General features: G+C 31.1%; 3 protein-coding genes across 4 annotated transcripts in view; 2 read left to right on the top strand and 1 right to left on the bottom strand.

Annotated features, from left to right (window-relative positions):
- The first annotated feature begins 217 nt into the window (after window positions 1-217).
- On the top strand, window positions 218-11,661 carry SLC22A (SLC22A family member). 2 transcript variants are annotated; one of them, XM_065504783.1, is made up of 6 exons: window positions 218-692; window positions 764-1,049; window positions 6,055-6,158; window positions 10,173-10,942; window positions 11,042-11,223; window positions 11,306-11,661. In XM_065504783.1, exons 1-6 carry the CDS (start codon window positions 457-459, stop codon window positions 11,489-11,491), a joined length of 1,764 nt encoding a protein of 587 aa, XP_065360855.1. In that variant the 5' UTR covers window positions 218-456; the 3' UTR covers window positions 11,492-11,661. The 2 variants fall into 2 exon arrangements, with proteins under 2 accessions (XP_065360855.1, XP_065360856.1); XM_065504784.1 differs by having other exon boundaries at window positions 552-692; window positions 778-1,049.
- Window positions 11,662-13,977: 2,316 nt separating this feature from the next.
- On the bottom strand, window positions 13,978-16,522 carry LOC135955290 (larval serum protein 1 beta chain-like). Its single transcript, XM_065505634.1, has 2 exons — window positions 16,260-16,522; window positions 13,978-16,196 (listed from the first exon to the last, which is right to left on the bottom strand). The coding sequence occupies exons 1-2, from the start codon at window positions 16,467-16,469 to the stop codon at window positions 14,058-14,060; spliced, it is 2,349 nt and encodes a 782-aa protein (XP_065361706.1). The 5' UTR covers window positions 16,470-16,522; the 3' UTR covers window positions 13,978-14,057.
- Window positions 16,523-20,445: 3,923 nt separating this feature from the next.
- LOC135955133 (larval serum protein 1 beta chain-like) overlaps window positions 20,446-22,683 on the top strand; it is a 2,580-nt gene continuing 342 nt past the window's right edge. Inside the window, exons 1-2 of the mRNA XM_065505439.1 lie at window positions 20,446-20,705; window positions 20,769-22,683. The exon at window positions 20,769-22,683 is cut by the window's right edge and continues 342 nt beyond it. Coding sequence (XP_065361511.1) covers window positions 20,496-20,705; window positions 20,769-22,683 — 2,125 coding nt within the window. The 5' untranslated portion in view covers window positions 20,446-20,495. The remainder of the gene's footprint in view (window positions 20,706-20,768) is intronic.

Here is a 22,683-nt window from a genome sequence, read left to right as displayed (position 1 = left end):
CAGAAGTTGGAGTTAAATGCTAGTCATAAATAAAATGACAATATTTTTTAATGCCGCGCTGTAAAAGCGAGAGCTGTATTAAGTAACATACCGTTAATCAAATAAATACACATACTAAAATTAAATATAATTTTGTATTAACATCGTACTCACATTTGTACAGTATCAGTTAGTCGATCAGACTGAGTAATCAACAAGGTTTTTTTTCCATTAAAATCGATCAGTTGTTATAGAGCGGTCGACGGGTAATGAACTCTCAGTTTAAATAAATATTAATCAGACACCAATTAAAAATAATAACAAAATACATATTTTTACGATACATGTCACAACATGCGAATTTTATTCTACAATCTGGATATACATAAATTATAAGTTAAAATCTAAAAACTATTACGAACCGGTTAAATAAAAATACATACTACATATATTGTAATATAAATATTTTACGTGAATATGGAACCCACTGTAAACAGCATTTCAGCTACTGTTGATTTCAGTGCACCGAACAATAAATCACCTGACGTCCATAGCATCGATAAAGATGAATTTACTTTGGACTCTATCCTCATACGTATTGGACAATTTGGAAAATTTCAATTGCTCATTTTTGTTCTCATTTGCATACCCATGATGTTTAATGCCATATTCTCAGTAACTTATGTTTTCACAGCCAGCACAGTGACTTATAGGTAAAAATATTTCCTCTAAATTGTTGCACTTTATAAAGTCGAGTCGCCTGAACAGAAAAACTTCTTATTAGATGCAACATTACAGAATGCGATACTGCCAACAGCCATTACGATGAACCGTGGACTCTGTTTTCAATACCCAATAGAAGTAATAATTTGGATCAATGTAAACGCTACATGAACAGATTACAAGAGAATACTACAACCACAGCTCCAATACTCTACGGCATTACTGACAGTGACAGTGCTATTTATGGTGATACTTGCAAAGCTGATAATTTCGATCAAAATCAAATCGAAATATGTAGCAGCGATAATTTAATATTTCGCGATAATGAAGTCACAATTTCAAATGACGTGAGTATTTTCATCGTACGAGCCAATAATCAGCCAAAGTCTACAGTTTGTCTGTCAAATTTATGTTGATTTTTATTTTTGGTGATAAGCATCTTTAGTTTCGTTTCATTCAATGAATTTATTTATACAAGTGCCATTAAAATTATAAAATTAATTTCACGACTATAAAAACAACAACGAAATGTGTACAATAGATGATAAAATATATTTCCGATCGTTTGCTTGTGTTAATTAGTGCCATTTGATTTGTTTAATTTGTTAAAATGTGATTAACATTTGATTATACTCGTACATTTGACTATAAATTACGACTGGTAAAATTAAACTGTGAAAATATAAATTATTTATTATCAGCAAAAGCTGAAAAAGCATGATATTGTAATTATTATTTGAAGAGAAGATACAGACATTAATTATTCTTTGTTTGTTAATTGCAAAATTGTTTAAAATTGCCAACCGTTAACGAAACTTTTGCCTGTAATAAATACCGATATTAACAAACCGTTTCCTTCAATAGCTTTAGTATACCAATTTGGTTTTTAGAAATTTTTAAAGTAAGTTTAGATAATTCCGTTAATTGTCTGATAAAGTTTCGGAAAATTTTAAATAAAATTGAGAAACATTATATAAATAATTTTAAACTAAAAATAACAAAATTAACGATTATATCAGATGTGGAAATTGTGGTGGTCTGGATAGAGAGACCAATTTCAATTTATTTTGTCGTAAATAACATGGTTGGTCTTGTGTTGGATCCCGAACAGTTCTTTTGATACCTACTTCCCGTGGCCCCGACATCCACCTGATATTTGCAATTGTACAATGCCCCTTGCCACAGTCGTTTATGTGAAATTTTCGACAACTCTCCAGCAACACTTTTACCATTGAGTCCCTATTCACCAATACTTAACCCTATTGAAATAATTTGGTCCAAAATCAATAGTATTGTGAAGTCAAGGATGAATATACCAACCGTAAATCCTCCTAATGTAGGAGAGCAGAGGATTTTCTATCTTCAAGAATTAATTAACTATTCCAAGTCCTGTATAACTACTGGAGATTGCAGTAGAGCTATACAACATACAATATCATTCCACCAAAGAGCTTTGGAATTGCAAGATATGCCTGTTGGTCCATAAGACTGTGTACATATGTTTTTTGTTTAATGTATATTATAATATTTATTTATGTAGAGTAAAATAAAATTTTCTCAATTTCATTTGAAATTTTCTTAATTTCAGTTAGAATTTCCCAATTTCATTTGGAATTTTCTCAACTTCAAATGGAAATTCTTAATTTCAATTGGAATTTTCTCAATTTCATTTGGAATATTTTCATTTTGAAATGGAATTTCTCAACTTCATTTGGAATTTTCTCAATTTAAAACGAATTTCTCAATTTCATTTCGATTTTCTCAATTTAAAATGGAAATTCTCAATTTCATTTGGAATTTTCTCAATTTAAAATGGAAATTCTCAATTTCATTTGGAATTTTCTCAATATCATGTATAATATTCTCAATTTCGATGAAAAAAAATTTTTTTCTTCATATTTTATTAATGTGAACTATCAATAATTTGTTCAAATCTTAAATCTAAATATTATTTTTTATTTACGTCCCACCAATGAAAAATGATGTAGTTAAAAAATTAATAAAAACTAGGAGTCAAACAATTACTATTACTACTGCTGCTACCTTCATATTTTAGTAGCAGTAGTTATAGTAGTAGCAATAAAAGACAAATTTAAAAGTAGAAGAGTAATTTGTTTTGTATTGCTACCTTAAAAAAGACAAATTTTTAAAGTAGCAGTCATTTGTTATCTACTACTTTTAAAATTTAGTAGTAATATAAGTATCAGTTGAGGTAGCAGATGACGTAGTAGAAGAAGTAGCAGTTAAGTAGCAGTTGAGGTAGCAATAGAAGTAGTCAAAATTAAAGCCATAACACCAAAAATACAAGAAATAAACAGTGTGTATTGTTGTTGTTTTGAGAGTGTTTGAAAAAACAACTGCTACGTTATTGATACCTTAGTGTTACTTCTAAATAATAAAAATTTAAACTCGATGTAGAGCAGTAGTAATGATTTTTTGTATTTTTATGCTACTACTTCATTTACAATTCGTGTTTTATTACTCTGAGTCTGTTTAGAGTTTTATTTTTTGAAGGTAGCAGTAGTTTTAGAAAAAACAAGAAAACGAAAAAAGAGAAATGCTACCGCTACCACTACAGAAAATTTTTTGAAGCCGTTGTAGTTGTAGCAATAGTTAAAATTTTTAGTTATCGTAGCTTTTTAAACACTGTAAATAATAATACAACTTGATACTGCAGCTGACTGCGTAAACTGATACATCTCACAGTTTTGCTGATCTCATTTTTGGTTAACTGATTTTGGTGTTTGTTTATTTTCATTTAGTCGTAATTAAGTAGATACTAGGGTATATATTAGGGTCGGTCGATTTGTAAGGCCAAAATTTGTTGATATTGTGCCATAGACTTTTCGATAGCTTTTGGCATGAGGAAAAACAATTTCCACTATAGCATATCAAAAAAATGATATTCAAGGCGCACAAATTTCAGAAAAAGTAAACAAATTTACTGTTTTTTAAGGATATTTTTCAGGGACATTCTAAATAAAATTCAGAAATATTTTATAAATTATTTTAAATTAATAAACAATAAATTAATTTCATAAAAAGTATATAATTAAGAAACAATCTTCTGCAATAACGTAGTTTATTTTGGTCAAGCCTTCTTTTAACACATGTGATAAGAAATTACAAGTTAACATTTTATTTGAACGAAGAAAAAGGGATTTAAAACATAATTAAGGGGTATGCTTAAGAAACATGACCCGTGGGGAAATAATACTGCTTATTCCCTGTCGCAGAGGTGCGTTCACAGCCGCGTGCTCAAACGAATGGTTCAAAAAAGTTCTTGGTAGATGGCAAGAGTTGAGCAATTTTCTCAATTTCAATTGGAATTTTCTCAATTTCAAATTGAATTTCTCAATTTCATTTGGAATTTTCTCAATTTCATATTAAAATTCTCAATTTCAATTAAAAATTGTGTAGTAGGTAATAGGGTATTAAATTAATCGGGGTTCTGGTTTAATCGGTTAACCGAGCAAATAACTAATCGGGGTTTAATTTTAATTTTAAATTGAAAATACAACCACGAATTTTGTGTACAAAAACATAAAAAACAAACAAAACATAACAATTCAACCAAAAAATAATATGGTATTTGAAATCCTTTTTGTATATACATTTGAGTTTTTTTTAGGATTTTAGTGAGATCTTCTGAAATAATCTTTTAAAAAAAGAATATAATTTAATTTTTTCCTTTTAAGCGATTTTTTCTTTATATTTAATAAAACTTGACTTGAAAAAACTCTCTCGCTGATTGTAGATGTTGGAGAAATCGAAAGCATGATAAAGAATATCCAATATCTCAGTTTTTTTTTTTAGTTTTTTCTAAGCATATCAAATCTTTCGTTATACCATTGGTGTCCTTTTTGTATTGTTTTAGATATTGAATGCTTTTGATAGTTTCGTTAAAATATATAATTTCGAAAAAATATATAATTTTAATTTGAAATTTGTATTTGAATTTGAATTGAAATGGAAAAATAAATACAAAAAAATATGTTAAAGTGAAAAAAAAAGGAATTTCGGTTAATCGACACAAATTAATCGGTTTATTTGTTATTTGAAAATCGACAATTTTAAATTATTCGAACAGTTAACCGTTCAAAATTAATCGGTTAACCGATTAACGGTTAATCGATTGAATACCCTAGTAGGTAATAAAAAAAAACTTAAAAATAAAAGTTGAGCAAAAGTTAATATTTTTACTTTTTCTGAAATTTGTGCACCTCGAAAATGATTTTTTTGATATTTCGTAGTAGAAAGTTTTTTCCTCATGCCAAAAGCTATCGAAAAATCGATGACACAATATCGATTGCTAAATCGACCCACCCTAGTATACATTCGAATAATGATAATTAATAATTATTTGAAAAATGTAAAAATTATCATTTTCGATGTCAACTTATTTCATCAATTTATATTTGCTATTATAAATACACTGTCTGAGTGTTGTTTTCTCACATTACGTATGAGTAATTATATTATTGAAAGTATGTATACGTGACATGCTTGGATTTAATTAAATATTAACACAAAATTAACATTTTACATTTTTTAGGGCCATTATTACAACTTGCCTATAAGTTCGAAATAGTAAAAGTTAATTTTAAGTAATAGAAAAATGTATACCTATATTGGGTATACCCTTAAAGTTAACATTTACTCGAACTTCGAACTTATAGGCAAGTTGTAATAATGACACTTAAAAGGTTAAAGTTAAAGGTAACGCTAAGTTGAAATGATGCAGCTAAAATAATATTTTTGGGTGACTTGGCGTAACGGTAGGCAATCAGGAAATCGGCCTTAAAATAACAGTATAACATAAACGGAAACCCGTATTAAATACTTCATTTCAATGTAAATAAATCCTTTTTAAATAAACTTCAGGAAAAATCAGAAGAAGTGGTTTTGAAACTTTTTTTTATTTTGGAGGTATCTTAATGAAATTTCATATAATCAGTGCTGAAAATCTACAAAAAATACATATACATGTGTGGGTCATCTCTTTTAGTTCAAGATATATATTTTTTAAAAGGACCTATTGAAAAAAAATGTAAATAAGTTTTTAAATAATATAATGGGTGATACAAAAACAAAATAAATGGAAATACATTCTCATTAATTAGGGGTTTCGCTCTCAGTTTCCTATCTAGTTGTCATCTATACCCACAAAGAAGAATTATGGCAATTATGGCATAACATGTTGTATTAATTTTCAAAATCACGCATTAGCAAAAATAACTTAAATATTGATAATTAAATTCAATTGATTTAATTTGTTTCAATTCTATTAAAAAATATTTAATAAAATATATATTTTTTATTAATATTAAATATTTGTTATTTCCTCTGAAGTTTAACATTTTTTGTTCTGATGAATGGAAACTCTCGCTGGTCGGCACTCTTAACAACATTGGACAATTTGTTGGCATTCCTATTGGAGGCTTTATTTCAGACAGGTAAGTTATAATAAATATAATTGGTCAATTCACAAGTTCTCTTATCATGTCATATTGTCATAATGTCCTATTATTTCACAATGGTTTTTATTTTTTTCAAGTAAAAAGTGTCCTAAAATAATAGTACTTTGTATGCTATGTTTATTGTGTTATCGTAACCAACCAGTACAGACCTTCGCCGAATGCCTAAGTGTCGGTTAAGCCGACCTGCCCAGTCGAGATATATTAAGACATTATTACAATATGACTGATAAGAGACCTTGTGAATTGACCAAATATCTGTGGTCAAATTGTATACATAAGGTAATTTTATACATAAGGATAATAAAGAAGAAATTGTTTGGCATCATTATTTCATGTAGATAACAATGTTCATCGCTTTGTTTTATGACTCTAAATGTCGGGTGTCACACATGGCAAATATTTACTCAAAAATGTGTAACCACTTTTTTTGAACACAAATTTGTTTAACCCTCTAACCGGCCAATTTTATTTTGAGGTAAAATAATATACCAGGTTATTGTTTGAATAAAAAAAATACGTTGGAATAAAAAAAACAAAAGACAAGTAAGTGCACGTTCATATTTATCACAATAAGTAAATTGTTTGTCTCTTTACACATATTTACCGTTATAACGGGATAAATAAGCAAATAAAGCAGCAATACGTACATTTAACATACCCCGCCTAAAGGCAGCCTTGCCGGTTAGAGGGTTAACGTTGTAGTAATTTGTAAGATCAAACAGCATCTAATAAAGTAAAACTAAATATTTGTTTTAAATTGTCCTAAGTAAAAGTAGTTTTTGAAATAAATAAAAAAAATTAAAATTATTTTATGAATACGTCATTTTCATCAAATATTTGCCATGTGTGAACCGACCTTAAGACTTTATGAAAATACCTCCAATAAAACAGAATTGCTATGAGAACCTCCACATATTTATGGTGGTATTTCAAAATTGTCTAAGTATATTTCAAAAATATGTAATAGAAATACAGATCGAAATTTCCGAAATACAAATAGAAAATTCTGAAAAAATATTGGATGTTTCTGAAATACACTTACAAAATTCTGAAAGGCATTAATATTAAAAAAATTTAAATATAGTGACGAACGAAAAATTTCGATCAATAATATTAATAATATATTGATATACATATTTTACATTAACTTTAATTAGGTTTATATAAGTTCAACGTGCATATTTTTTTAAATATGCTTACTTAATGCAAAACTTTTAATAACTATAAAACAGTTATTCAGATTTTATAATTTTGTATCTCTAATTAAAGCTAATGAAGTTTTTTCTAGAAATCCGTTTCTTATCAAATAAAGAAAAACAGAAAATAAAAGAAAACAGCATAGATACTCGTCATTGAACAAAGGATATCCCAAAAAAGGTATCTTCCATTTGCCAAAGATTTTCCTTAAATAAGAACCAATATAGGATTAAAAACAGATAATTAAAATTCCATGGTGGGATGTCAATATATTTGAAATTAAGGGATAAATTTAAAAAAAATTGTTAACGTTTTTGTGCATATTTAAAAATAACAGAAACAAAAACGTTTTTGATCTTAGGTCTGTCAATTTTGCAGGATTTTATTATTTTATAATGCATTTAAAAGAGAGGACACTAGACAATATAAAATAAAAAAATATTTGTGAATGCATTTTTTAAAAAAATGCAATTTTTAGATGCACTTTTCGGATTTTTCTCCCTGTAAAATTTAAAATGTTTTCAAATAATCTTAAAAAGTGTTAAATTGACTAAACAATACAGTTAACATGTTTATGTAACTGCATTTCTACTAAGTATATGCTACTTTTTGTTTTGATATTTTAAAATCATGGCCTTCGACTATTTGAACGTAATCATTATAAATGCCATCTCAATATTACTTTTGATGACCGTTTCAAAATCACATTCAACACCACTTTAATCTAAGTTAATATTTTGATTATTAATTGCTATTCTGCTAATATTTCTCCAGCATATGTTCATGTTTAGACGCTAAAATTTATGTTTCGAAATCAATTCTAAAATCATTCAGCCTTTTTTTTAATAAATAACAAATATTTTATTCCGTACCTTTTATTTTCATTGGTTCCTAAGTCCTAAATTAAAAATTTTGAATTATAACTTCTTGCAGTAATATTTATATATTTATATACGGAGCTATCGGACCACTCATCTGCAGTGATCAAAAGACTCCCTTTATCTTTTTTTATTTGTCGAATTTCAGAAGCAATACAATTTTTATAAGTCATTATTACTTATGTATATAAATTTGGAATTATGAAAAATGTTAAGCAACTTAAATATACATACATACATATATGTACAGTTTTTCGATTATTCTACATAAAATTGTTCGAATTATTCGTTATTCGAAAATGGTAACTTTTAAATTGCCCGAATAGTTAATCACAAGAAATTATTCGATTAATCGCACGATCATTACTCGTATGAATACCCTAGTAAATTAATATTCGTATATCTAATAAATTATAACAGCTAGAATCTTGAAACTTTGTATGAGTACAAAGTAAATACTAAAGTTGGCATATCTGGAAAACTAACAAATAGAGCCTTCAAACTTCGTAAAAGTAATTTTGCTTTGCATATAAATCTTTTGACGAAAAGCTAGCGTGATGTCAATAGTGGTCGCCGTACCTCCCATGCAAAGTATATATGTATGTGTAATTACAATAGGCAAAGCCTTGAAACTTTGTATAACAAAATGGGCACGTAGCTGAATTAATAAGCATATTAAAAAAGTTGGTATACACATAGAATTCAACAGAAATAAGTATCATATAGACATAAATGACACGACCCAATCTGTTGGCGATCGTTCCATAACTGATCTTAGCTCCCATATTAAAATATGAAAAAACTGTTTTTCGGTACCTGCGATTTCAATTTTTGTCCAATTTTTTTTTATCCTAACCTCACAAAAAACTGCCCTTCGTTTTTGAAAAATAAAAAAAAAATAGGATCCACAATGTATTTTAATATACCCTTAAAGGATATTGTTCAATTTTATTATCCTTGTTCCTTCAGAAAAGGTTTTTTGGTGACATAATCAGAACATTTAAGTCCCTACGATTTATAAAAATCAAACAACTAATTACAATGATATGCCTAAAAATATATTTGGAATTTTTTTATTATTCTTCGAAATATTAGGAAACTTTTACTAAATGTTTATTATTTCGATATCCCTACATGGTCCCATTCTGAATTTTTTATGTTTAACGACACATGCAATGGCTTATAATTAAGGAAAATCTTTAAAAAATGGAAGAGATCTTTTTGAGATATTCATTGCACAAAGACAATTTTTTTTAAATATCCTGTTTTCAAAACAACAGATTTTTAGGAAAATATGTTAAATCTTAGCATTACTTTGAGACCAATATTGTAAAAATTGAATTTACATTGATTTTACACCATTCTTATAAAACTTGTCAAATGCAATAATTTTCTATAAAATAAATCAATATTTTTAAAAATGGTATCAAAGTTTTTCATAAATTTATTTGAATGAGCTTTAGAAAATATATTTCATTAAAAAACCGGTTTGTCAAAAAACCGAAAAGTTAAAAAAACCGAAACCGGTAGAGTTTACAAAGATGAAAAAACCGGTTGACCGGTTTTGGATACTCTATTATAGACCTTTTAATTAGCTTCAAAAATCTTGGATAAAAGTACACAATCTGAACAGTCATTTAGGGAAGTTTCCTGAAAATCTTGGATCGTATAGCGAAGAACGTTTCCATCAAGATTTGAAAATAATGAAAGTACCATGGTCGGTAAGATGAACATATGATGACAGATTACTGTTGAAGTGTCCTAAGGAACTCCAAAAAAGAAAAGCTTCTCTTCTGTAAAATCATTTTATAAAATGTTGTAAAATCGTTCATTTTCTTTTTTTATTTCATTTATATCATAAAAAATTAAATTTTAAGTCTATTAGACCATTCTAATAATCAATGATTATTTTCAGATATGGACGCGTTACTGCACTCGCCTTGGGCGGATTCGTTGCGGCATTTTTAGGTATAATCCGTTCATTTGCAACGTCGTACACATTTTTTGTTATATTCGAATTTTTGGACAGCATGGCTTCCAGCCCTCTATATTCCATATGCTTTATCGTGGGCATAGAGCTTGTTGGTCCGAAGAGACGTGTTATTGCGTGCAGTTTAATTACGATTTTCTATGCTATTGGAGAAATGTTATTGGCCATATTTGCCAAGTACTATCCAAACTGGAGAGTATTGTTGCGCATAATGTATATACCAGCATTATCGTTAGTCGTGTACTTTTGGATATTACCGGAGAGTGTGAGATGGCTCTTGAGTCAAAGTAGAGAAGATGAAGCTAAGAATATTTTAAAACGTGCAGCAAAAGTAAATAAGCGCAAACTGTCTGATCACTCATTGGATAAGTTGATGTTGGCGAATCGTGAAAAACTTCAAAATGTTACGGAGGGGAAATTTCCAATAAAAGAAGCTTTCTCGAAACTATTTTGGCGTATAGCCAACTGTTCATTTTGTTGGATTGTAAATGTTTTAGTTTACTATGGACTGAGCTTAAACGCTGTTCTACTGGATGGAAACAAGTATAATAATTTTATTTTTATAGCCATGGTCGAAATTCCAGGTTTTTTGCTACCACTACTGATTATGGATCGTTTTGGCAGAAGATATTCACTTTTTGGCTGCATGTTCATTAGCGGATTGTGTTGTTTGGCAACGATTTTTATGCCACCTGGTATGTTTGATTTTTAAATAGTTTTGTTTAATTATTTGTACAATTAAAAATTTTTATATATGTATGTATGTATGTAAATGCTTTCAAATTTATTTACAGAATCTCACAATCTACAATTATCTCTATTTTTGATCGGTAAATTAACAATTACGGCCAGCTTTCAAGTTTTATACTTTTTTACCTCAGAAATATTCCCCACGAATTTACGCAATAGCTTACTATCATTCTGCTCGATGATGGGTCGATTTGGTTCAATGGTGGCGCCACAAACTCCACTTCTTGTAAGTCCTATAATTTTTAATATTTGATATTACAGACTCGTGATTCTTGAATCGTTAAATTTATGTGAATTTTTGTTTACAGGCTAAATATTATGAAAATGCTCCTGCAATTCTATTTGCTGCAACTGCCATCGTAAGTGCATTCTTATCGTTGTTGTTCCCAGAAACAACCAATTTAATTCTACCAACAACAATGAAGGAGGCGGATAATATTGGCGCCTCAAAGGAGAAAAAATCCTCTAACAATGTCACCAGTATCCCCTTATAGTACATAATGAAATTTTGTAATTATAAATTTAGTTTTTATACCACATTTGGAATATTCATACAAATATATACTACTATACTTATGCTAATGCAAAATATTGTACCTGCACCCCTGCAAGTATGTAATGCAAATGACAATAAATTACTGCTATTTTTTTTAAGAATGCTAAATAGTTATTTAACTGTTTTTTCAAGTAGCGAAACAATTACAAAATTCGGTTAAGCTATAAACGACTGTCAACTCAAAAAGTCCCAGAGATATTAAATCCACTCCGGAAACGTCCATTTAGAAACTTTCTTTCGTTTCAAATCGTTAGCCAACCTTGAATTTTCATATAAAGAATAAATAAGAAGGTATAGTCCATTTAGAAACTTTCTTTCGTTTCAAATCGTTAGCCAACCTTGAATTTTCATATAAAGAACAAATAAGAAGGTATAGACGGTCAATGTTTTATTTTAAAAATTAGTTTTCGCGATTATCACATTGGCACAATAGTTATAGCGGCTATTAATATGAAATTATTTATTTGTCCATATTATTCAATATTAATAAACCTTAAATATATTTTCGATCAATAGTAACAGTTTTTAGTGAGAATCGTGTGCTCAAGTGAAAACTATGACAAATTTTGTGTATCGAAATGTAAGAAAAACGGCTTTGAATGTTTAATGGCATTTTATTATTTCTTAAATAAATTTTCAACAAATTATTCGATTTCAGAAATAAAACCTGATTTAAATAGTAAATGTTAATATCATTCTAATCTGTATTTAACCCAAATGTTTACTTGTCAAATATATGAGAAAACACGAATTTTAATGTTTACAACAAAAAAAAACACTCTCACACAATAAATAATTGACTTTTATGAAAACTGATAAAACTATATAAAAGACTATAGAACATAGAGAATAGACATAGAGCAGAAACTCTCCTGTCAAAGACGTAACTCAGTTGTCAGAAACCTAAGTGATGAGAATGTATTAGTAGAAAAAACTATGTGAAAACAAAAACAACACTCGTATGTGTGATTATTTTGAGTAATATTTTTGTTTGAGTTTTTTTCTAGTTTCCGCTCTATCTATAGAATATAGACTATAGAACGGCTTATATTTTGTATTCAAAAAACACGGATTTTGAGTTATGACGTGTTTGCAGCAAAGGACTTTTTATTATTTTTAGTGTAGTGATTGATTTTGTCAAAAACTTCACAAAGCGCTACAAAAAAGATTCTATAAAAGCTTTGAAATCTGGTAAAGAGCTTACTTACTGTCCAGGTATCTTCAGAAAGTACAAACCAAAACAATATTGGGAGACCACCAAAATCACTCCACAACTGTAACGATAAATCTAAATGGTGGAAACTTAAGGATATCAATGAAGAAATCGGATGCAATATTCTCAGCTTAGATTGCGTGCGATTGAAAAAAATATCTATCTATACAGAGCAGAATACCAGAAAGATATCACGAAATTAAATGAAGATCTATTTAATATATTACTGGCAACGTCAGATCCGCTCATCTGAAGCATTCGAAGTCAATGCAAGGTAGAACATCGGGAATTAGATGAAGAAGCTAAAGGTCTGCTAGACGACAGAAATAATATAGAACTAAATATGGAATATTTGAGGTATATTTTCCCACCGAATGAATAATAATTATAATTTTCTTCTTTTCTAAGTAAAAAATAAAATAAACATTAAAAAACTTTTAGTTATTATAAAAAAAAACCTTTTTTTATAAGTAAAACTAATTCAAAAAATCAAAAATCCCCATTTTCATATCAAATGCTATAAAAAAAAATTAAAAGTTAAAATTTAAAATTTAGCCTTAAATTTCTCAACAACGGCTGAACTGAATTTAATAATATTAAATATGGAGAAAAATTCAAGAAAATGTCTCTCCATAAAAAAAATTCAAAAATATGTCTATCGATTCAAAAGTTACAGTGTTTTTGGCGATTCTGAGCCACTGTGTGACGTAGTATACAAAAGGCGACATAACAAAAATATTGGAATTCTATTCAACTAATCATTTATCTTTGCCCAATTTCATTTGTGTATGTGAAGGTTTTCCCGTCTGAGAATAGTATACCTTTCTTTCTATATTCCCGCAAAATCGGGACATTTTACAATAATTATAAATAATTATTTATAATTGCTGTAAAATGTGTGTAAAATTATAATTTATACTATAATCAAAAGCCTATGCATAACATTTTAACATGATAAGATATAAGTGTTTTGGGGTTATCAATTCATTAATAGACACAAATTTGACTGCTACATGCCACTCAGATTTTCAAAATATATAGATAACTAGCTGACCGTCCCCCCGGCTTCTCTCGGTAGCTATTAATAAATTGTTACTTCGTATGGGAGGTGCCACAGGTCCATCTTTTCGAAGGTATCTCTAAAACATTTTTTATATATTGCTTTGGTTCCAAAATAAACTTTGAATACTTATACACTGAATATTAAAAACTTAATGTGAAAAAATTAGTTATATTTATTTAAACTATATTTATATCTTACGAAACACATTGGGCAAACACTTTAAATAATTTAATTCTTGATATATTTGGTGTAGTAATCCTTGAAGAAAGTGTAGTCAAAGGAGCCGTAGTTCTTATAGTCGTGTTCCAAGTATGTTTCGAAAGTATCGTGGTGGAAGATCTTGACGTCCTTGAAGTACATGTTGGGAACGAAGAATTCGTATTCATCGATGACACGGTCGAATGGATAGTAGAAAGGCATGTTGTCAACGTAACGGGTACCAGAGCCAATACCGCAAGAGTAAGCGTAATCAAAGGTGGAGAATTGTTCGTGATCAGCCACGTATGGGGTGACCATAAAGAACATTTGCATGGGCATACCTTTTTCCCAACCACGGGGTAAGATGAGACGATCGGGGAATCCACAGTGAGGTTCGCTGATGTCCAATGGGAATTCGTATTTACCGTCGTAAGCCAACATAACATAGTGGTACAATTCAGTGTAAGTAGTACGATCCTTGATGGTCCAGTAGAAGTCGTTGGAGCTACGCTTGAAGAAGTTCTTACCAGCGGTCAACTCATAAACGAAGTTATCGAGTTCAAAGAAGTTTTCACGGTTTTCAGTCAAAGTTAATACACGTCCGAATTCATCGTATTTTGGACCAATGAAGGAGCGAATTACAGCCTTTTGAGCCTTGTCGGATTCAATGGTGAATTCAAAGTTGAATGGTTTGTGGTTCAAACGCATTTGACGAGCCATAAGAGCCTTGTCCCAAACAAATTTGCCATCAACAAAGTGCATCTTGTCATTCATCAAGTTAGTAACATCAAAGTCTACCAAATCGAAGTAGGTGACCAAGTCGGTAACATGGACATCCTTAATGTAGACGCCGGGGAACAAGAGTTCTTCCTGGGTGTAAGGCTCGAGATAGTATTTGAAGTGGAAGAAGGCATCGGCGATTTTGCTGTGGAACATGTAGAACATGGGATCACGCAACATGGTTTCAAAGTTTAGGAAGACGTGTGGGTAGACCTCGGAGTCATGGTAGTCAACTTCACTGAAGTACATGTGAGAGAGCATGTACCAGTAACTGAAGAAGTATTTGTCGAACATATCAATATTGCCTTGTAACAAGCTTCCAAGATATTCAATAGATTCGGGTTTACGCAAGTCAACAATAGTACCATCAACCATCTTATAATAACCTAAATCAATGACTTCATAGATGCGCTTGAACATACCGGAAACTTTGTTGAACATATCGAAGTTAGTGTAGGTTTGAACTTCCCAGTAGTTCTTACGGTAGCTGAAACCAACGCCGTTGTAGTTAATCAATTGGGGGTCATAACCGTATTCGATTTCGTGGAACCAGAAGAATTCGGGTATTTCACCGAAACCATGAGACAAACGTTCCATATAGTAGCGAGAAATCAATTGTTGCACATTGTACATCCAGTATTCACCACGACGGTCCTTGTTCAAACCGAATGTCTTGCCGTCCAAGAAGAAAGCGTAGTCCATGTTCAAATAGTACCAGTAGGCGTTCCAGCCCAAATCTTCAGTGAAGTAAGAAATGCTAGAGTGTTCGTTGTATAATTCAATATCACGAGTATAGTCAACGGGCATATACCACATCTTGACGTCTTGCAACATTGAGTTCCACTTAGGGTCTTGGTTGAATTCGTAGATATTTTCACGGAGCATATAGTTTTCTTCGGCGTACCAGTGTTGGCCAAGACCCATCAATTTCCACCATTGCCACATCTTCCAGTCCTTCATGTATACATAATCACCGTGGCTGAAGTATTTGTGATTCTTGTAGTAGACATCGTACAATTCCTTTTCGTACATAATGTACTTGCTCCATACATCGTAGTCAAACTTCTCAGCTTCGAATACGAATTTGCTGTTGAAGAAGTATTGTGGGAAGATTTCGTAGATGGATGGCAACATCAAACCGTTGAAGTCATCGCGATGAATGACAGCCAAAGTGAGAGCATAAACAAACATGCCTTCGTTGACGTGCATACGGGCCCAGCATACATTGTGGAGGAAAGTTTCCCAATCCTTGGCGTAGTAGAAGAAGTTGAAGAGACCTAAAGCTTGCTTGTGATGAGTCTTGACAAGTGCACCAAAGAATTCACCTTTAGGCAAGAGAGCTGCCATCTTGTATGATTCCCAGAATTTTTCCATATGGAAGTCATAGTGCTAAAACAGATACTAAATATGTATTTTCTACATCAATATTTTAGATAGTTAGGACAAACTTACAGTATAGTAGGATTTGTCAACAATAAATTTATCACCGAGTTTAATGTATTCTTCAAACATCAATGGATCCTCAACGCGGTAAACAATTTCGAACAAGAATTTCTGTTTTTCCAAGAAATTCTTGTCGGCGACTTTGACTTCATGAGTAGTGTGGAGGCTTGCAGCAGCCACTAAGCCTACACAGGCCAATAAAGCGATAGCTAATTTCATTTTGAAAACTGCTCCGGACTAGATACGTTCTTCTAATACCTAAAGACTGTTAATTGTGCCATCTCACACACCTGTTTAAATACAATTTTATTATCTGAAACTGCTGATGCATTTGAATATTTTGGTAAACTTTATGACCAATTTTAAGAGTAATAAAAATCATCTAAATATGTATATAAACAAGCATATGTATTAAAAACATGATAAGCTTTAATATTGATATTTATTTTTATATTAATTATGTTGTTTGCAATAATGTTTAAGAACCCTTAATTTATGTTGTTTTGCGACATATGATCCATATCGGCAATTCCATGTCATCGTAGCTGACATTTGTACGCATATAGAGTGGAATAAGAGTATCTGAAAAATAATTTGGTATTTATGTTCCATTCAGAGGAAAACAAAATAAGTACTTTCGAAATATTGTTGTCCAAAATATCGAGCAAAATGAAGATATATCGTACGTGACATAAAACGGAAGTAATTTTTAGGTACATGCAGAAATATGCGAATCGTGAGAGGCGTTATGTTTTCTTTTAATTTCCTACACTAAACCAAATATTTTTCCTTTACAATCCGTCATATTTAAATAAAAACAATCTATGGATGATTTGATAATAAATAAAATTTAATACCGTACGTGACAGATTTTTCTCTTAAAGTAAAACAATATACTATATTCTGTAAATATATGTATACAAAAACTAAAAAAATAAACAGAAAATATATACTCGGTTTCAATAAACAAGTTAATAATATTAAAAAAAACAATCAGAGTCAAATTCATTTCAAAATCTTGCTTATTGGGAGCTTAGTTTTTGCCGCCGTCTTAGCCTAAAACATACTAATTAAATTAAAAAAATTAAATATAGTCAGTTTAAACTATTATTTTTGCCTTTAAAATGTTGTAACATTTTAGTGTTTTCTCCTATTCAAATCATATTGAAAAATGTTTCAAGGGTTTTTGTTTTTTCAGTCGTGGTTGTCATTCTCGTGGAATTGCCCATATGTTATTCCGACACATACTTTGAAATTAATCACCCTAACATAAACCACCACGTGATGGGCAATATTGTATAAGTAATGAAAATAATTTTTTAGGTCTTTTGGAATCAAAAACATCACCAACACCGATTTCTAAAATAAAACAAAAATTTTTGTTTCTCTGAAAAATTATATAAATAATACCATATTTTTTTTTGCAAGTGTGAGGGATACTTCCCTTATTTAAAAATTATATTTTGAAGTATATCCGCAGTTATTATTAGAATAAAATATATTGGCCCATAATTATAGTCAAACACTAAAGTCGGTTCTTGTCAAAATTAAAGTATGTTTTAAATTGAACCGACTTTAACTGGGTGCCACCTCAAATATAGAAAATGTTTTCATACAATATACAACAAAATATAGACAAGTGGCACCGCTGAACAGCTGACATAGAAATTAAAAAAAAGGTAAACAATAAAAGTAAACGCGGAATCTACAGAAAAAAAGCAGTTTGTGGTGGAAAAATGGAATAAATAAGATTAATATCATATTTAAGATATTTTGGAACTAATTTTATTGACAACTGTTCAATAATTGCAAAATTTCTGCCAATGTCTTGTAACATAAACATTTTTGACTTTTTGTCGGACTTTTTTACTTGGTGAAGAACAGCTGATGCTGTTGTTAAATGAGTTAAAAACAGCTTCAACTAGTTTTATATTTACAGTCGACTTTAACGTCAAAAGTATATTTTATCTTGTCTATGGTAGACCTAAAGTCCACTCTTAAGTAAATACGACTTCATTTCTCTTAAAATATACTTTATTTCTGACTATGATTATAGGCCATTGTATTTCAAAATAATTGAAAATTTTTGTTGAAAAACTTTATTGCGTTTGGTATGTAAACTTTTTTAACAACCGCGAAAAAATAATACCGTGATTTTTCATATTTGTTAATGCTCTATTCGACTATGCTATGCCAATTTGCATATTTGCAAAAAATCTCAATAGTGTATGTATGTATATAAAAAAAGAAATTAAAAAAACAAACAGCCTAACTACAAAAGCCTTAAGTCCATAAAGTTGACTATTATTTTAAATTTTGTACCAAAGTATACCAAGTAGTCCAACTCTCAACTTTTTCAAATTACTCTCTCACATATACGGGTAACGTGTAAGCTCAGAGAAATGTAAACAAATGAAATGTCTTGAAATTTTAACTTTTAATTTTCGATAAAATAACGTTTTTTTACACATTATTACTTTAACACATATAATTTTATATTTTTTTCAAACACTTTTAGCACACTTTCATTGTTAAAAAGTTTATATTTTACACAAATCAAGAAAAAAATATTTTTGGAAATTCTGACATGTAATTTTTTGTTATTGTAGAATTTAAACTATAGGACAGAGTTACAATTTTTGGTATTGAAAATTCATACAAACTCATATTTAGAACATAGGGTGTGTTCGTAAATTCAGTATGATTGCATCACTGCAGCAAATCAAAAGTTTAGCGTTCGAAAATGCATATTTGCGATTATTGCTTTACGTCAAACGTTTTTTAATGCAAATTGTTGGCAGTGATGCCGCAAATTTGTGCAACCAATGCATCATTAAGTTATATGCTGCAAAAGTTTGCAGGTCGTGGCATCAGTGATGCACAAATTTACTGCATTTACGAACACACCCATATTTATAAAACTCTGTTGCCTGTAGAAAATTTAAAAGTTACCAACACATTTGTAATTTTGTTACTCACACATGTTTAGAGTTAAGTACATAGGGTAACATAGAGACGAGACGGAATTGTCAAAAACCTAAGTCTCTTGTCAAAAACCTATCTGTTGCAACAACAAAATACATGCTAGTCAATTGCTGAATTCACAAATCCCCTTGTATCATTGTATCGAGTGTATTATTGAATTCAAATACAATAGTGTAAGCTTGTTGTTGGAAATTTTCATAAAAAATTAAATACACTTATACACTTTTATTTTGTATGTTTTTAAAAAGTTGTATTGGTTTACAGCTATAAATTTCTCTGAGCACACATAGTACCCGTATATGTGAGAGAGTAATTTGAAAAAATTAAAGTCGGTCGGAAATCGGTCCGTTATTTCATCCATACAAATGTCCTTCAGAAATTGGACTTTATCGGTCATAAATGTTTAATTTATACATGTATCTCCACAAATTCCGCTCCAAATAAGTTTTATATATACAAAATTCATGTCACCAAATTTTGTTACGATCGGTCCATAATTAGTCATAGCTCCCATATAGACCCGCTTCCGAAAATCACTTTAACTTGCATAAATCTCTTAAAAATATTGGTATGCACAAAAAATTCAACATAAATAACTTTCATATAGACATAAATCACCTAACCTCACGACCTAATTTCACGGTGATCGGTCCATAATTGGTCATAGCTCCCATATAAGGCCCACTTCCGAAAATCACTCAAAAATATAAATTATTGAAATTTTAAAAGAAAATGTTTTTGCTCTTTTACTTAGTGTAAGGTATTATATGGTCGGGCTTGACCGACCATACTTTCTTTGAGAGTCATGTGAAAAGAATCACAGAGACCTAGAAACCTTACATGTTTACCTTATTATCATTTGATCCATCTCACCAAACGTTTGTATTTGTTGGGAATATCCATTACATTTTCTTGGAGCCACGCAAATGTACATGGGTCTCGTCTGATATTTTTTATTTCTCACACAGAAATATCTTATCGCACATTTTTAATAAGTATATTAATATGTATTTATGTATGTATGTGTTGAATATTTATGCAAAATTTAATGATAGGCTTATCAAGTATTAAAGGTGTTCTAACAAGTGCATGAAAACATCATTAAAATATTATTTCTAATGGGTCAAACAGTTGACCAAAATATTCAAATGCATCAGCAGTTTCAGATAATAAAATTGTATTTAAACAGGTGTGTGAGATGGCACAATTAACAGTCTTTAGGTATTAGAAGAACGTATCTAGTCCGGAGCAGTTTTCAAAATGAAATTAGCTATCGCTTTATTGGCCTGTGTAGGCTTAGTGGCTGCTGCAAGCCTCCACACTACTCATGAAGTCAAAGTCGCCGACAAGAATTTCTTGGAAAAACAGAAATTCTTGTTCGAAATTGTTTACCGCGTTGAGGATCCATTGATGTTTGAAGAATACATTAAACTCGGTGATAAATTTATTGTTGACAAATCCTACTATACTGTAAGTTTGTCCTAACTATCTAAAATATTGATGTAGAAAATACATATTTAGTATCTGTTTTAGCACTATGACTTCCATATGGAAAAATTCTGGGAATCATACAAGATGGCAGCTCTCTTGCCTAAAGGTGAATTCTTTGGTGCACTTGTCAAGACTCATCACAAGCAAGCTTTAGGTCTCTTCAACTTCTTCTACTACGCCAAGGATTGGGAAACTTTCCTCCACAATGTATGCTGGGCCCGTATGCACGTCAACGAAGGCATGTTTGTTTATGCTCTCACTTTGGCTGTCATTCATCGCGATGACTTCAACGGTTTGATGTTGCCATCCATCTACGAAATCTTCCCACAATACTTCTTCAACAGCAAATTCGTATTCGAAGCTGAGAAGTTTGACTACGATGTATGGAGCAAGTACATTATGTACGAAAAGGAATTGTACGACGTATACTACAAGAATCACAAATACTTCAGCCACGGTGATTATGTATACATGAAGGACTGGAAGATGTGGCAATGGTGGAAATTGATGGGTCTTGGCCAACACTGGTACGCCGAAGAAAACTATATGCTCCGTGAAAATATCTACGAATTCAACCAAGACCCTAAGTGGAACTCAATGTTGCAAGACGTCAAGATGTGGTATATGCCCGTTGACTATACTCGTGATATTGAATTATACAACGAACACTCTAGCATTTCTTACTTCACTGAAGATTTGGGCTGGAACGCCTACTGGTACTATTTGAACATGGACTACGCTTTCTTCTTGGACGGCAAGACATTCGGTTTGAACAAGGACCGTCGTGGTGAATACTGGATGTACAATGTGCAACAATTGATTTCTCGCTACTATATGGAACGTTTGTCTCATGGTTTCGGTGAAATACCCGAATTCTTCTGGTTCCACGAAATCGAATACGGTTATGACCCCCAATTGATTAACTACAACGGCGTTGGTTTCAGCTACCGTAAGAACTACTGGGAAGTTCAAACCTACACTAACTTCGATATGTTCAACAAAGTTTCCGGTATGTTCAAGCGCATCTATGAAGTCATTGATTTAGGTTATTATAAGATGGTTGATGGTACTATTGTTGACTTGCGTAAACCCGAATCTATTGAATATCTTGGAAGCTTGTTACAAGGCAATATTGATATGTTCGACAAATACTTCTTCAGTTACTGGTACATGCTCTCTCACATGTACTTCAGTGAAGTTGACTACCATGACTCCGAGGTCTACCCACACGTCTTCCTAAACTTTGAAACCATGTTGCGTGATCCCATGTTCTACATGTTCCACAGCAAAATCGCCGATGCCTTCTTCCACTTCAAATACTATCTCGAGCCTTACACCCAGGAAGAACTCTTGTTCCCCGGCGTCTACATTAAGGATGTCCATGTTACCGACTTGGTCACCTACTTCGATTTGGTAGACTTTGATGTTACTAACTTGATGAATGACAAGATGCACTTTGTTGATGGCAAATTTGTTTGGGACAAGGCTCTTATGGCTCGTCAAATGCGTTTGAACCACAAACCATTCAACTTTGAATTCACCATTGAATCCGACAAGGCTCAAAAGGCTGTAATTCGCTCCTTCATTGGTCCAAAATACGATGAATTCGGACGTGTATTAACTTTGACTGAAAACCGTGAAAACTTCTTTGAACTCGATAACTTCGTTTATGAGTTGACCGCTGGTAAGAACTTCTTCAAGCGTAGCTCCAACGACTTCTACTGGACCATCAAGGATCGTACTACTTACACTGAATTGTACCACTATGTTATGTTGGCTTACGACGGTAAATACGAATTCCCATTGGACATCAGCGAACCTCACTGTGGATTCCCCGATCGTCTCATCTTACCCCGTGGTTGGGAAAAAGGTATGCCCATGCAAATGTTCTTTATGGTCACCCCATACGTGGCTGATCACGAACAATTCTCCACCTTTGATTACGCTTACTCTTGCG

The sequence above is a fragment of the Calliphora vicina genome, chromosome 3, assembly GCF_958450345.1.
Source record: "Calliphora vicina chromosome 3, idCalVici1.1, whole genome shotgun sequence".
Lineage (NCBI taxonomy): Eukaryota > Metazoa > Arthropoda > Insecta > Diptera > Calliphoridae > Calliphora > Calliphora vicina.
The sequence above is the reverse complement of the archived record's forward strand: the minus strand, read 5'-3'. Positions and strand labels throughout refer to the sequence as shown.

Bases quoted from the DNA above. Each gene is read 5' to 3' on its own strand.
- LOC135955290 (XM_065505634.1), bottom strand. From the start codon at position 16,469: ATGAAATTAGCTATCGCTTTATTGGCCTGTGTAGGCTTAGTGGCTGCT. The intron at 16,197-16,259 runs GTAAGTTTGTCC...TATCTGTTTTAG, and splicing joins TTGACAAATCCTACTATACT to CACTATGACTTCCATATGGA.
- SLC22A (XM_065504783.1), top strand. From the start codon at position 457: ATGGAACCCACTGTAAACAGCATTTCAGCTACTGTTGATTTCAGTGCA. The intron at 1,050-6,054 runs GTGAGTATTTTC...TTTCCTCTGAAG, and splicing joins AAGTCACAATTTCAAATGAC to TTTAACATTTTTTGTTCTGA. The intron at 6,159-10,172 runs GTAAGTTATAAT...GATTATTTTCAG, and splicing joins GGAGGCTTTATTTCAGACAG to ATATGGACGCGTTACTGCAC.